The sequence below is a fragment of the Xiphophorus couchianus genome, chromosome 1 (genome assembly GCF_001444195.1).
Source record: "Xiphophorus couchianus chromosome 1, X_couchianus-1.0, whole genome shotgun sequence".
Classification (NCBI taxonomy): domain Eukaryota; kingdom Metazoa; phylum Chordata; class Actinopteri; order Cyprinodontiformes; family Poeciliidae; genus Xiphophorus; species Xiphophorus couchianus.
Window position 1 is genome coordinate 3561519 of NC_040228.1, and position 16591 is coordinate 3578109.

Sequence of the window (16591 nt, forward strand, 5' to 3'; positions counted from 1 at the left end):
GGCATTTGTGACACGTTGGGGGAAAAGTAGGAAATACGTGAGACTTTCAACCTCAGAGGAAAGTCATAAAATAAAGTAATTATTTCAATTTGAACCTAATTAATAGTGATAATCATATTCTCTGTAACTCAAAATGAATTCACTTAGATTTTAGAACTTTGAAGTCTTGTATACAAAAGAATTTAAAAAGAATTATATTTATTAATATAACTGAAAAGAGACTGGCCTATGGAAGGATAAGATTACAGTTGTTGTTTTGCAAAGACATCAAATTGCTTTGAGGTATTTTCTTTTACCTTACTTGGGTTTGGTTTACTTTGATGTTTTTTTAAATCATGAAAAGTAAAGAATACATTTTCAAAGAAGTATGTTTCTTTTGAGAAAAATAATTGAGGCATTGTGTGATCTTTCTAAAAAGAGTCAGTATTGTATTGTTGTTTTTAAGGTTGTGCACCATGTTTTTTTTTTTTTTTTGGATCATTTGCAATAAGATCTCAGATTTTAGAAGCTGAACGGCTTCCACTTGGGGTTGGTCCAAAATTTTAAAAAAGCTCTCAGCTGCTATGAAACAACTCTTGAAACCTAATTAACATTCAGCTCAAATTTCAAAGTGCAAAAAGGTTCAGAGAACATCATTGACAAGCAGTAATTTCAAACAGCGTCCTGAGCACTTTATAAACGAAGGAGGCTGCTGATCTCACTATTGGACCAAACGAACAAAAGTTAACAAAGAGGCTCTTGGAGCTCTGCTGTTCCGTAAAGTCAGAGTTGCGTATGCAACGGCGGACGTTGCTTTCACCTTTTTGTGCAGGCGGTGTGCGTCCTCGGCACTGTGTGTCAGGCTCAGTGTGAGCGTGTTGAAGCAGGTGTCCCCCAGCGCCGCGTGCTCCCGGCTCTCCAGACGGGTCTGAGTCAGCAGAACGGACCAGACCTGACACACAGACTGACCCCACTGCTCCTTCCTGCGGACGGATGGACAATGACATGATCACTGCCCCGTCCTTTAAATGGACGCCTGTTTGACAACACGAAACAGGCGCCATGGGTTGCTCTCCGGAGACCAGACAGCAAGCTCATCCCTTACTTTTTAGTCTTGTGAGTGAACCTCTCGGTTAGTTTGTCGAGGGCTCTTGCATATTCAGTCTCGATGTCGCCTCGGCGCCTGAGAAACTCAGACAGGTCTGAGAGCTGCTGCTGCTTCACCTCCACCTGGGAGTCCAAAATCTTTATCTGGTCTGTCAGTTGGACCCGCAAGTCTGGTAAGTCAGAGAGACAGAGAGAAAGACAGAATAAATACATATTAATAATGACCCTGGAAGCATGCAGACACGTGAAAACACCGTGAACAGAGATAGGATACTATTTTCAAACAAGAGGTGTCATTAATCTTTCCATTAAACTAAAAATATAAACATGCTTAATCATATTTACAGTGTGTTAGGTTGTAATATACATTCTTTACTGATAAAAGATACACACCAGCTGCTTTTCAATTACAAATGTGTGCAAATCTTTATTCTGCTAATGTCGGAAATACACAATTTTGTGTGTTTCCATTAAACAATATTATTTTTGTAATTTCAATTTGTGCAATTTTATGTTTAATGGAAACACAGCTACTCTATGCCCTGTTAAACAGTCTGTTAATAAGTTTAGATTGCAATTACGTTTTCACATCTGGCCAAGTTGGTTTCAGTAGCTTTTCTCCCATAATAAATGAAATCCTCTTTTTAAAACTACATTTTGTACACAGGTTATCTTTGACAATAAAATTTGTTTTCTAGCTAAGAAATCCATAAGGGGGCAGAGTACGCTTACGTTGAACTGCATTTTTCACCATGGCATTAATTTTGACTGATTTTACCAAATTCTTAACGTTCAATGTATCTGAGAAAAAAAAGAAATCTTGATTGCGACAAAACAATGGTGACCAATTAAAGGGCAAAATTAGTTAGACAGACTTGACAAGCATTTAGCGGAGTATCTATTTTAAAGTTGACTGTCACACAGTTGAATAGTACAACAAGTTCCCATTTCTTCATTTATATCTATGAAAAATGCATCTCTCCAGTTTCAAGTCAGACCTTTGCTCAGCTTTTAATTTTTTTATTTCTCAGAAACAGTCTGCTACAGTTGATTATTTTTAAAACCCTCCCCATGCTTCTCTGTCTGCCACAAGTCAAGTCTTCACAGATTTGCACATCATGAGGAGATCTATCAAACATTGATGTGCAAGAAAAAGACTAAAAAGAAGTAAATATCAAGAGGAAGACACTAAAAGACTGTCAAAAACAGAGGAATATGTTGCTGCCTGGGCAGTATTCAAAATGACGTGGGAAACGCTACTTCCTTGGACGCAAATCTGAGCGAAGCTACAAAAACACGAGGATTTTGTTCAGAACCTTAATATGTAGTGCAGTTAACAGAGTTCCACTGCCAACAACTTCATAAAAAAAAGAGCATATTTACTATTTTATATGCATTCTCTCAATAAAAGAACTGTGCTTTACAAGCATCTGCATGTTGCTTTTGTAGGACAATTTACCAGAACTTTCTTAACCGGTCAGGATATTGCCAGATAACACTGAATACTGAACACAAAGTTCTACCAGTTTTTAAGATATTTAAAACATTGCTATCTCCTCTGTTTAAAATATGTCAGAATGTGATTGAGTTAGCAGCTATTCTACCACAGAACACTTTGTGAAGCCTGCAGGAAATGAATAACATCCCAACACCATGATGCTAACAGCACTGTTTAAATGTTTTGTGCAGTGTTAAGAGTTCCAAATGACCTTGCTGCTTTGTGTTGGTCTGTCATAGTTTTGGGCACACTTCCGCTAATGTGCTAATTGCGATGCTAATTTTTTGTTCAGCACTATTAGTGCATTTCTTGACTTTCAAATGTTTAGCGAACTTTGCATCCGCTATGCAAATTTTTCCAGTTACATCCTGACGCTCCAATTTACCTGATCTGTTTTGTAAACTTTCAGTTGAATAAAATTTGACAACCATGAGGTTTTGGTTACTGACTGCGAACAATTCTTCAAGTAATTATTATGAAGTGACTGTTTACACTGCAGTTCCCTCTCCTCTTGTGTTCTTTTTCATTTTCCCTCACTAACTTGATTTCAAACAGGAAACAGGAAGAAATTAAGGACAAACACTAAAAATCAAGACAAACACGAATACAGTATCAAAGGACATTATAGAAAATGTACATTACGAGGTAAAAGTTAAATTGGTGCTCAGGGGTTGTAGTCTTTGAAGGGCAGATATCATTTGAATTGAAGAGCGCTTTAGCATTAGCTTCCACTAAACACGGTGTTTATGTTGTGCCTTAGCATTAGCAGAACCAATGTTTTGTGATTAGTGCTTTATAGTTAGCATAACTGACACTGACCTTTTAGCTAGCAGTGCCCCCCATTAAATCACATAAACCCCCAGGGCACTGTTATCACTGTTTTATTCCTGAATAATGAAAGACTCTTCTTTTTGTAAAAATCCTGAATAAAATGCTGTCTCTGAGAGGTGTGTTTCAGTCTACTTTGCAATTTGTGGATCATCGCTGTAATCCAGCATAACTTGACATTATATGCACAAGCTTGTAAGCAAACACAGCAGATCCACTACGCTGCACTTTTAATGTAAAATGACTAAGACAAACATTGCTCTCTGAGATGTCACTGCTTTCAATTTGCTCCTTCACCCCTCATTCTTTTTTCCCCTCCTTACTTTCTACTTTTTCTCTTTTTATCCCTTAATCATCCTCCTCTCCTACTCATTTATCACCCCCTCCTCCTCTTTACTCTAGTCTTCCCCTCTTGCTCTGAGTACACTGCTCCAGGCTGACTCGATGTGAGGAGACAACATTGCTAATACTAGTTATAAATACCCCCTGTTGTAGTACAGTACAGAGAGGCAGCCGGCTGCGGCACGCACATTCCAGACTGTAGCAAACATAAACAAACTGTTGTCATGCATTTGCCTCATATCGCCAGGACAACCTTTTTAACACAGAAGAAAGTTGCAAAATTAGCAGACAGAAGTTGTTTTAAAGGGGGAGTATTATGTAAAATCTATGGGTTTTTTTTAGCTTTATATCAAGTTATTTCTTCATCAAAAACACACCTGGAGTTTTGTCTTAATTCTTTCATGCATGTTTAAGCAATTGTTTAATCTCCCATGGCAACCATCCAGCTCTACAAATCGCCTGGGAGGACCTAGCCCCACCTTCAAGGCACAGCTCCTCCAGGGAGATCAAGCTTCCGAGTTTCTGCCTCACAGAGCAGCCCTCCCCTGGAGCTGCTCTGTGAGGCAGAAACTCCCCGCTCATTCAGACTAGCCAGCAGCAATTAGCAAACACCTGGTGGTATTGCAACATCTGCTGAGCTTGTTGTAGGAGCTTCTTCTCAGTGAAATGCTGGTAAAAAGGTAGTTAAAGGGTTAAAAGAGGAGCCATGTTATGATGACTACCTGAAGGCAGAGTTTCATGAAGAGCAGGAGTTTAAAAAAAATTCAGAGGCCCAATTTCAAGGCGTTAAATTGGAAGGCAAAATATTTTCTAAGTCATATTTGATATAAATGGATTTTTTTAACAACTGAAGTTAACATAGTTACTTGATTGTGTTATAAAATGGCACTATGTTCCTGAAAAATACACAATACTGCCTCTTTCACTTTCTGTGACATGTCAGCTCCATAAAGGGCTATTTATGTTGAATACATGATGCATTTGTATGCAGGAGCGCTAACTCTCCTGCATAGAAGGATCTACATGGATGCATACAATCACGCATCACTGCATCTTTAATGCACTCGTGCATGGTGAAAGGCGAATGTACGCAGACACTAACCCTTCATTTGTGACTCGTACTCCGCCAGGCTGCCCTTCTCCCTCCTCAGCTTTCCATGTGAAGTCATCATCTTTAATCTGCCGACCCTTGACCTTCCCTCCCAAAGCCCTTGCTCCTCAACCTCAGCTTCTGCTGCAGCCCTGTAATCTTTGACCTTTCCCCGTTGGCCTCCCTCCCTCTTTTGCCTTCTTGCTCTACAGCTGCAAGCGGCGCGTCGGCATCAGGGTCGATAGACGGTTCTCAGTAGGGTCGATTTGTCCATGGAGTTCCAGGGTGTGGGGGGGTCCCTGATCCATAGGTGAACGGGCCTGAGAAGAAGACGAAACAGAGACTGCGATTAAAGACAGAGCTGATACGGTGACAAGAGGGGCCGCGAGGGACCCAGGGGGGTTACTCAGATCAGAGCGGAGAAAAAGAGTCAGAGGAAGAGGGCAAATGAGATCAGGGTGACAAGAAAGGAAAGGGACAGTGACACCAGGGAAGAGAGACGACCAAGACAGTAAGAGAGCAGAGTGATGAAAATGAAGCATGGGGGGCATGGGGGGGATGAGAGGTGATGAATAACGGCGGTAATAAAAAGGGCATTCGCCGCCTCGAGGTCGGTGGCTGGGGATGCCCGTCAAAGCAATACTTCAAAAAAAAGCTGGGAATTAGTATTATTGGGACGTAAGATGAGAAAATTAGCAACCAAAGAGCCTGAAACAAACAGACCTTTGGTCTGATTTGCCTGTGGTGTTAGCACATTACTGCACTAAAGACGCAAGAATTGAATCACAGTGAAATATGATTCTCGGAGTGAAAAAAAAAGAAGTTTTCTGTGACTAAGGAATGACTCCTGGAAGGCAGATGACCTTTATGTGGAATATATTAGCACATCATAACACTGTGGTTACCTCTTTCTCATTTTCAAATGATGGTTTTAATTTATCAATGATCTACTCTGGGTCATCCAGGGTTAGTAGCAGTCCCACCGCTTTAATGAGCTGGCATCAGTTTAAACATTTCCAAGCAACTTTAAGCTAATGATATGATATGCTAAATTTTATAAAAATGTTTTTACTTTATTTATATGCAACAATTAGACTTAATAGAGGTGCACCGAATACAGTTTTCTGGTCAATTATTGATCTTCAAAACGCCTGACCTGCCGATTCCCATTTTGGCCGATACTAATTTGTTTTGTCAAAAATATAAATATAACAAAGAAAGTTGACGAGTTGGTGACATTGGGGCGACTAGGTGTCTGCACATAACTGGATATGTGCAGACATGACCTGGTGGGCTGGTCTGTCAGAGCAGAGACAGTGATCGTCATTTAGACATTTGCTGAGGTAGAAAAGATCGGTGGATAAGATCGACTTCACATGAAATCATTGGCCGAGATCCGATCTCCCAAAATTAAGAAAATCAGCACTGATAAATTGTTGCGCCCCTAATACATAGTACTTGTTCTTTCATTTTTCCTTGTTAAAATTATATTTTGTAGCACAAAAACTGAGGAAAATCAAATCGATAGCAGACACTCTGAAACAAAAAACTCTACACTGAAGAAATAGCAAAGACAATCCTATTCCTCCTGCTAAGTTTGGTGTTTTACAACAGTACCAACAGCTATCATACTTTCTTCTTCTGCAAATTTCTGTTCAGCTTTAACGTCATTCAGCCATTCACTTTGTATTCCTGCAGGGTCAATGGGGGAGGAGTGCTATCTCCAGCAGTGCAGTGGTGTATACGTTGGACAGTTCATCAGTCTTTCATGGGGCAACACAGAGAGCAATAGGACAGTGGGACCAACCAAGCAGGCCTCAATTCAATTGAGTTTATTTACATAGTACCAATTCAACTCAAAGGCTGCGCTGTGAAGCAGTTGGTAGAACGGTTGCCTTGCAGCAAAAAAGTTCTGGTTTGAATTCCTGCCTGCTGTCTTTCTGCATGTAGTTTGCATGTTCTCCACTTTCCTGTGTGGGTTCTCTGACTTCCTTCCACAGTCTGAAAACATACAAGGTTAATTGGTCTGGCCTGGGCCCCCCTGAATCATCTACATTCTGTCTTGGTGTGGTTGCCACTAAATACATCTTGTTTTAATTAGACCCGTGTGCTTTTCAGTGACATTGTTATTTTTTCTCTCTCTCTCTTTCTGCATGTGTAGAAGCAGACTTTGTGTTTCCCTCTTTCCTTTTTAACCCACCTCTCTTCCTTTTGTTTTTCCTCTTTTTCCCTCCCTGTTTCCATTGCATTTGAAATGCAGTTTTAAATAAAGTTTTTCATCTACGTCAACTTGATAAAGCTCTTTCCGTGGCTTTATCGAACTGAGCATTGTAGCGAAAGCTGTAATGCTCCTCTTATGAAAGTAAATCTGTTGGACTTCATCTTGGCACTCAGACAGCAGCTCTGAGTGCTACACTGCTGGACAGGTCATATTTAAAAAGTCAGTGTGTGAGTGTGTCCATGCATGCTTACCCTTCCTGTTTGTCTCTAAGTTGCCCTGAAATACAATGGCGACCTGCCGCAGGTGTAGCACACCTCATATCTCTTCCTATGACAGCTGGAGATAGGCTCCACGGTTAGGGAAATATAGACAATGGATGGATGACTTCAAATTCAATGTAATCCTAAGGAATTCTACAAGCCAGAATCCAGAATGGTCCAGATTCTTTCCAGATCAGTCAAATCCAATCACTCAGATTAGAAACAGACCAATTAAATCTACATTGCTTCACAATTTAGTCACACTCAAGTGATCATGTAATGCCAGTTTGAAAAGGTTTGTCAATGAAAAGTCAATTCATTTAAAGCAACTTATTAACTTTGCAGCAATCCCTCTTCCTATGTAAGCATGTGGAGATGGTGGAAAGAGGACAGAAGGGAAATAAAAAACTCAGCAAATGTGTTACAGATGCCTTTGCCACCCTAGTGACCATGGACATTTTCTTCAAGTTACAATCAGCAGGTCGTTGTTTACTTTGAAAGCTGGACTTTTATAGCCTATCCACATTTGGCCTCAACAAAAAACAATGACAATCAGGCTCTGAGAGACCATTCAATCAACCCCAACCAGCTGTCAACCACAATCTTTGCGTCATTCCCTTTTCAGCCTTGCTTTCACATGTCTATTCGACAGAAGCGTACGTGTGTGTACACTCACACTTGAAAGCAATTTGGGAAGACATGCAACGTCAATGTTTTTGGACCATATGAGGAAGTCCGCAATGAAATCCACACAGGCACCTCATACTGCATGAATGAAGGATGAGATAACAGGATTGTTATAAAAGGTTTGTTATTTTTAAAGACTGACAATGTGTGGTTTGATTTGGTCATTCTTTTAGAATTAACACATAAGCAGAGACATAAATACACAAACTTCAAAGCAAACAGACATTTTCACTTCTCACATCCTGTGTCTCAGTGCGTCATGGGTGTCAAGGTGTATTGCTTTCATTGACTCTAAAGCAGGTTTTGGACAACCAAACCAAACCATCCCCTGCAACAAACAGGTTCTGAGTTGTCTGCTGTAAGTCCAGGAAGGTACGTTGAAGCGATCCAACAAGAAAGTGGAGAACAAAGATGGCCTCAAACGTCAGCCTCACATAACTGAAGTCGACCACCTTTTCTTTAAGTGCTCCATGAACCGTACTCTCGTTTCCTCTTCCAGGACAGTGCGGTGGATGTGAGTCAGACATGTTTCAGCGACGGTTTCAGAAGCGGAGAGTAAATGCAGAAGCGGCACAAATACGCGCAAAAGAGATTTCTGCGAATGAGGCAGCGAGGCGAAGTCTGCGGAGGGGCTTCGTCAGCGTGCGACCCCAATCTTCAAAGAACAAAACGGAAGTAAATGATCTGAGAAAGAAATAGGAGGGGGTTGTGGGAGAAAGAGATCAGGAGGAGGGAAAAGAAACAGCTCCAAGCAAAAAAGGCCAGTGAGGACAGAGAAATGGAGGTTATTGGAGAGCAGCTTTTCATGCTTGAAGTCATGGTTAATGAAAGAAGAAATGTGATACCCACAGTGAATATGAAATAAAATGATGACAAGAGAGGAAATGGTGCATCATGTACACTAATAGATCATTATTTCCATGGAATTTTCTACCAATTTCTTCAGAGGAAGAAAACAGGAATACCAAGAACAAGCAACAACAAACAGGGACATTGTGTCAGATATTACGTCCTGATACTCTGAGGGGATTTCCTGATGCTGCCGACCGCAACACAACCCCCTGCTTTGTTGACCGCTTACTGTAATTTTATGCTGTGGGTATCTTTGAAGAACATTTAGCAAATTTGTTCAGTTCTTCCAGAGCTCTGTCTCTTAGAAGCAGCTTCCTGTGAGAAGCAAATCCTCTTCTCACTTCTCTGAAGCCCTGCAAACATCAGATAGAGCCAAACGTAGACTGTGACAAACTAAAAAGGATGGAAACAAATTTCTGTCGGTCAGATGATCTTGTTTCCTGGAAGCCGCGACACTTTTGGGGAAAATAAAGCGCTTGCCTGCTGAAGAGGACTCGACGCGTGCAGGTGCTCGAGTATCGTCTTGGTGACAGACGTTGCAGGAGAGCACTGAAATGTGAATGAAGATGTCGAACTTGGTGTCCTGCTAATCGGTGCTGTCAGCCACACGTCAGCTGGAGACAGGTGTGATGGCTGCCGCTCCGATGGATGGATTGAAGTGGATACTGTAGGTGCAGGCAGAGCTTAGACATGGTGAGCTTATTGTACTTCAAGCTGATTCGGGAATCAGTGAGACACAGCATCGCAAAAATATATTCGCGCCCTTTGAACTTTTTCAGATTTCGTCCCATTACAACCACAAACTTCAACGTAGGACTGGAACAGTTAATCAGATCAATCGTGATGAATTGATTATTGAAACAAACGTCAACTAATTTAGTAATATTGTCAATTGTTAATTGTGAACTGGAGTATACAGACTCTAAAACATGCCATTTGCTGAAAGAACGACTCAGAGAAGGAATTAAGCCAAAACTGAACAACAAATATATGCATTTTTTTAAATTTAAGGTTAAAAAAAACTTTTGCTTGTAAGTATGTTATACCAAGAGATATTATGTAAAAAAAAAGAAAGAAAGGAAAAAAAAATCAGAAGAAAAAGAAAGATTATTACTTTCTGATGATCATGTCAGTTCATGCATTGATATAATAAGCAGAACTGCAGGATCTACTTAAGTTTAGATAACAGTAGTAAAGAAAAGGAGATATGAGGTCAGGCTGGAGTTAAAAATGTATCAGAGTGTCTGCAGATGGCACTGTGATATATAATGAAACATAAAAAATTATGCACAGATTTACTGGAAAGGTCGATTTATCTGCACCAATTTCCTTAATTTTTGGAAATTGGTCTAAAAATCAGAAATTGGTCTAAAAATCAATCACTGTCCTTGTCTGCTCTCCCTTAGAGAGGTTTGACTGACAGACCGGCCCACCAGGTCATGTCTGCACATTTTCAGTCCACAGCAGTCACCCCGCTGAGTTAACTTGCTGTATTTACCGACATTTCAGACAAAGAAAATAGGCATTTGTGCAAATGAAACTGCCCTTTGCTGAAGTCCAGAGAAATGTTGTGTCTCATGGCGCTTCAGTGCTAACAGTGCAATGTGTTGATGGGAAAAAATGATGTGCATGACCTCCTGCTCTGCCCACGTCCCGGTGTGTTTAAAGCATAAATCTCCAAGCCGGAGATTGTCTCTCAACACTACATCACATCACACCATTGAGCTGGGAAGCTGGCTAATCCTTACTAAAGTCAACGGATTCAAGCATTATTGTCATAACAAGATCTCGTTATACAAGATTTCACAAAATTAAAACATTCCTCACTGAGGTGACCGTGAGCAATAGCCAGTTGTGGCCAGCATGGCTTCACCTGATGAAGTTGTACAAGAAGTTGCTCAAATGACCCTTTTAATCATTTGTTTGGCAACATTTCGGGTTTCGAGTAGAGACGACAAATAGTGACGAGGTGACAGACATGAACAATACATAAGCATGACGTCCTAAACAGCAGTGCAAGGTGTTCAGATGCTGAAGGAGGCAAAAAGCATCACTAAAACAACCGATGGTTCATTGTCGTGAACTCGGTATTGTGTTTCGTCTCATCTTGTGAGTTTTAGATGATATTACTTCTTTACGTAACTTGGTAAAACCAAGCCTCTTGTACTATTCTTCACTTCGTACAAAGGCTCTGGATACTCTGCTTTTGAGAAATGATAGCGGCCTGGAAGCATAGATTCCATAGTAAAGTTTTTCCCAATTGCTAACATTTGGCCATGATATATGTAATGTGCCAACTCGATCTTGGCACATTACATATTTCTTGTATGAAACTTACAAGAAAATGCATGTGCTGTAAACAACCATCCCCCACTGCCATGAAGGAACTTTAATTGCTCAGTATTTTGGCCATCACTGACTCAATTAGTTCATTCACATCCTCTGCTTGCCAGACTGATTGGCCAGGATGAAATTCATTGTGATAAATCAAGCTCAATAAAACAACTGAAGGGAGACGAGAATCAAGTGGAATTGCATAGGAAGGCAATGGACAGGCTCAATCAAATACTGTCCCTTTATTTTCAGAAAATACACACAGGGAAAATACAATTTAAGTCCCAGCCTCTGGTGCTTTGTGGAAGATGTTAATGAGGAATTAGAGAGGAAAGGTTGAGATGGTTTGGAAATGACCAGAAGATTCCTGGATGTAACGATGGAAGAGTAATAATATGCAGAGTTGATGTAAGTTGACTGGTTGAAATTGAATCAGATGAGCCACTATGGAGACCCTTAAAATGAGAAGAACAAAAAAATAATCACCAGACCAGAAGAGGATGTTCAATCAAAACATGCTTTACTGCTGAGAGGGATATGTGTTGCATCTTTGTCGAAGCTACTATGTAAAACATTGTCACACAACTAGAGGTGTCCTAGCTACTTATTGACTAATGGATCTTTAAGAACCTTAAAAAGTTCACCAGACTACCCTTCAAAAGGCAGAGCACCTTGAAATTTGGGCCCACAGCAGATTTCATTGACAGCATTTTGAGAATCACTATGTTTCAGTGTACGAAGACACGAAGAAGCAACATTTATCACCGGAAACAGGAAGCTCTGTCGTCTTGTGCCACCACAGCCTTTCACTCCTGCGCAATCAGCAGAGAATGACTCTGTTCCTTCACGCTTTCAGAAGCCGCTTAGGCCTCTGATCTCTGCTAAAACACGCCTCCGGCACAAGTAGTTACAGATACACGCTTAATACAGAACATGCAATAAATTTTGAAGATGTTGACTTGATACGGATTGTAAAACATTGAATTTTTTCTGCATCACACGCAAGGCATAAACTGCCTCTTAGATTTGGACTTGTTCCCTGTCTGCAGCAGTTGATGCCAGGCAGTTTATAAAGGGTTCCAGTGTTGTCGTGACATGCTTGACTTTTAATGCAGAGCAATATAGGCAATGTTTATGAAACGCATACCTGATGGTATCAGTAGAGAGCAAACACGGGAAAAGAAAACCGAAATGAAACAGATGGGTCAGTGTGCCAGAGTAGGCAGGCCCACTGGACGCATCGATCTTTCTGGTACAGCTCAAAGCTTGGATTCTTCTTCAGTATTGGAACGCTCCCAAAGTGAGCTGAAACACAGAGCTTGATGATATCTGAATCTACTGTCAGTTTTGATCCTTGTTTATACTGTGTAGAAGGATGAGTCAGTATCTCTCAGAGCTGTGATGCACACACTGTACTATTAGGATATAAATACTACAAATATGCAGTTTCTTTTTTTTTGGTTGCTGTTTTAGAGTTAGATTTCTGTTAGCTAGTTCATCGGTCCATTGGCAATCAAATTTTTGAATGTTTGCACTAAAGGAATACTGAACCATACATGTGTTTCATTCAGTGCCTTGTAAAAGTATTCACACCTCTTACTTTTTTTTTTTTACATTTTGGAATGTTACAAGTACAGCTCGGACTTTAATGTGTAAATTCTGATTAATTAATTAGTTATATTTAGGCATTAAACATTTCAATGCAATTAATCAAGCTTTTTAAAATTTACATTCAATAGTCCAGAGAGGGAACCTTTGCATTTGCGTTTCTGGTACGCCCCCACATCTGACGCACAAGCGACATCCGCTAACAACATCGATGGACGACGAAGCCGCTTCTCTCAGCCCACTGGGGGTTCATTTTTGCTTTGATCTGATTGGACACTGGAAAAGGCTGTTTTTGTGCTCAACTTGTCTAATAGGAATTAGCCTAGCAGTGAAGCTATTCAAGCCTAAAATAGTAGCTCAATACTAAACATATAGCAGCTAGCACCCAATGCTAAAGTTAGCATCCACAGGCCGCCCTTTGCACCAATCAACAACAATAAAACAATAAATATCTTGGTTGTTGAGCTTATTCAATAATTTAGCCGCAAAATAGTTTTTGAATTGAAAATATTGCTTATTTTGTCAAAATATGGTTTTCAATTAAAATGGAAATAATTACAGGGCCTGCAATTAACTCCATTTTAAAAAATGACCAAGTCCCACCACAAGTTACAACCAAAAGAAGGATCCTTCAAAAAATGAAGGACATCACAGACAACACTCCGCCCTTTAAGAACCTGTCATACAACAGAAGAGTGTCTTCAGTCAGAGACTATTTCAGATTTACTGTAATACAGACTGCTACAGGAGATCGTTCCCACCCACAGCCATCAGCATCCACAACAACTGTATGAGGAAAAGTGCATAATAAGAGCAACAACATTTACTTTCCCCTTAAGTACTTTTTAATTGTGCAATGGAAAAATTGCAGCAAATTTTGAGTACGATGAGTTTATTTGTATTAGTGGTTGAGACCGCAACGTCCTGAAGGGACTGTCAAAAGCTGAACTTCCTGGTCTAGATTCAAAACACTGTCCGAAGAAAGACATTAGTCTGAACACCATCCCTGAAATAAAATAAGGTAGTGGCAGCATCATGCTGTTTGAATGCCTTCTTCAGGGTTTGATGATGAATGGAGCTATCCATCCATCCATCCATTTTCTGTTCACCCTTTGTCCCTAATGGGGTCGGGAGGGTTGCCGGTTCCTATCTCCAGCTATGTTCCGGGCGAGAGGCGGGGTACACCCTGGACAGGTTGCCAGTCTGTCGCAGGGCAACACAGAGACATACAGGACAAACAACCATGCACACACACACTCACACCTAGGGAGAATTTAGAGACCAATTAACCTGACAGTCATGTTTTTGGACTGTGGGAGGAAGCCGGAGTACCCAGAGAGAACCCACGCATGCACAGGGAGAACATACAAACTCCATGCAAAAAGACCCCGGGCCGGGAATCGAACCCAGGACCAAGGCAACAGTGCTACCAACTGCACCACTATGCAGCCTGAATGGAGCTAAATACAAGGAAAATCTTTTGGAAGTTACCAAGGGTGATTAATTAGATTTTTAATTTACTATGCATCATTTTCCTTCTACTCGCCAGTTATGCATTATTGAGCCGTCACATAAAAGTCCAGTGAAACACATGTAGATTTGTTGTAATGTAGCAAAAAAAAAAATGTGAAAGGAGGATTTTTTTAAAATTTGTTTTCCCCAAATGACCAAAGCTGTGCTTCCAACTCCTGATCCAAATTTGGGGACAAATAAAAATATCAACATCTTGAGTTTCCAGTTATGTCACAGATGCCACTCGCAAGCTAACCGCCACATGAAGGAAGTGGGGCAGCTCCCAATAAGTAACACATGATGCACTTCATGCGAGTGCAGCAAAAAGGAGGCACATGCAGCGCAACAAATGTGGCTCACAAAAAAAAAAAAAAGAAAAATAGAGCTCGACACAAGGTGGAGGAGAGAGGACAGGACGGTGTTAGCCTGCAACCTTTTTGCCTTGTTGCTCTTTCAGGTCAGGGATTTAAATCTAAATAAGGTTGCTCATTTTGAACCATAGAGCAGGTGTATGAAATCAAGGTACACCATGATCTGACAACCAGGAGTTCTGTTATAAATTAGCTAAAAAAACAACAACAACAAAAAAACTAGTATTTGTTTAATCTTTGAATATTGCAGTTTTTCTCCTCACCGTCACTGTTGCACGAGGGAAAGGCAGCAGTTCGCAGCACGCGTTGCTTATCTGCATCTTTTTATTGCATGCACAGTGTTGATGATGAGGGCAGGGATTTGATGGGGGAATTAAGGGCTCCGCAGAAAAACAACAACAAAAACAACAAAACAACAGCAGCGTGTTGAGTTCTATGTGCAGTTTTTGTTTGCTGTCAATGTGACCATATGGTTAAGGCAGTGTTCATACAAAGGCCACAGGAAACACCTCAGGATAATTACACAAGCATGTAAACACACAATCTGAAAATGGTGCACCCGTATTACATAAGTGGTAAAAAAAAAAAAGAAAAGAAAAAAAAGTGGAAAATAGGATGCATTTAGAAGGACTTTATTACAAATAAACGTCTCTCACTCATACTCTGTGGATCACACACACACACGCACACACAGGTTGTTATCATAACCAAGCAGCATGACAGCTGTACATACCTTACTTTGTGGTCCTCCTCTGCCTCTTTCTAGCTGTTCCTCTGCTCTTCTCTTCTCATCCCTTGTTTTATTTTCGTATCACACACTTACGCTTACACACACACGCACGCACACACACGCACGCAGGCAGGCAGGCAGGAAGGCAGGCGTGCTCACACAGAGCGGAGTGTGTTTGAATCTGACAGATTTCTCCCAGCTCAGTACTCTTCTCTCTCATTCCTCACACACACACGCGCACACCCCCTCACACACAAACGGCCCTCCCCCTCCATCTTTCAAAATATGCCAGATAGCCTCTCTGCTCACGCCAGAGCAGCGTCTCTCCTCCCACTGCCGTACGCATCAGTGAGAAAGCCCCAACCCGAGCCCAAGCCACGCCCCCTCCCCTCTCCAGTCCCCCTCTCTCCTCTCCTCTCCTCTGGGCGGCTATAAATACTGCTGCTGCTATGAATACACCATCTTTCTCCCTCAGCATCTCCCACTCTCCCTCCATCCATCCATCCATCCTTCTCATCCTTCCTTCCTTCCATCCCGCGCCTGCGCTACCGTTCCTCCATCTCTGCTCCAAAACCTGCTTTCCGACGATGACCTTGTGTTACCACAACAGCAAGATGCAAGTGATGGCGAAGGAGAAAGAAAGAGCGACGTTTCCCTGCAGACTTGTTTGTTTCTTCTTTTCGAGCCGCGGATGTGTTCCTTTTTAAAAAAAAAAAGAGAAAAAAAATCTCCTGACAGCTGCACTTACAGATTTCACCATTTCTGGTTCAAAATGTAATCCAATCTGTGCACGTTATTAATAGTTGCCTGTGTTACTGCTGCTTCATAGCAAAATAAGAATGTGGAAGCAAAATAAAAAAACAAGTGCCAATGTTCAGTGGATAGAATGTGAACTTTCAATGCAATCAGCAGCATCCTGTCTTCTGCTTCTAACCAGGCAACGAGGTTAACCCAGCATCTGGTTTACGTGCACCGAGGGCACACTTAAGACGACATCAAATCTTCGCCTGCAAGGCCGCATGGCATGGACACAATTAATCCTAGCGCTCATGCAGCGCCGTGGTTGTAATAACTTCATACGTGAAACACGAGAGCAAGACAAAGGGCTTCTCTACCTGGCCGGCAGGAGACAGAAGCATTTCTGCTGACGTGCCCCTCTGATGCTGGCAGAC

The 16591-nt window shown here is 41.2% G+C and overlaps 1 protein-coding gene across 5 annotated transcripts in view; it reads right to left on the minus strand.

Moving 5' to 3' along the window:
- The window catches only part of arhgap4b (Rho GTPase activating protein 4b), a 35509-nt gene extending 19753 nt beyond the window's left edge, over positions 1-15756 (minus strand). For 3 of the 5 annotated variants that reach the window (XM_028020534.1, XM_028020364.1, XM_028020302.1), the window contains exons 1-4: positions 15423-15754; positions 4857-5164; positions 1085-1256; positions 800-962 (exon numbers count right to left, since the gene is read on the minus strand). In XM_028020534.1, coding sequence (XP_027876335.1) covers positions 800-962; positions 1085-1256; positions 4857-4926 — 405 coding nt within the window. In that variant the 5' untranslated portion in view covers positions 4927-5164; positions 15423-15754. Of the gene's footprint in view, positions 1-799; positions 963-1084; positions 1257-4856; positions 5165-15422 lie in introns of all 5 variants that reach the window. The other 2 variants (XM_028020623.1, XM_028020446.1) reach the window with 2 other exon arrangements.
- Positions 15757-16591: the final 835 nt, after the last annotated feature.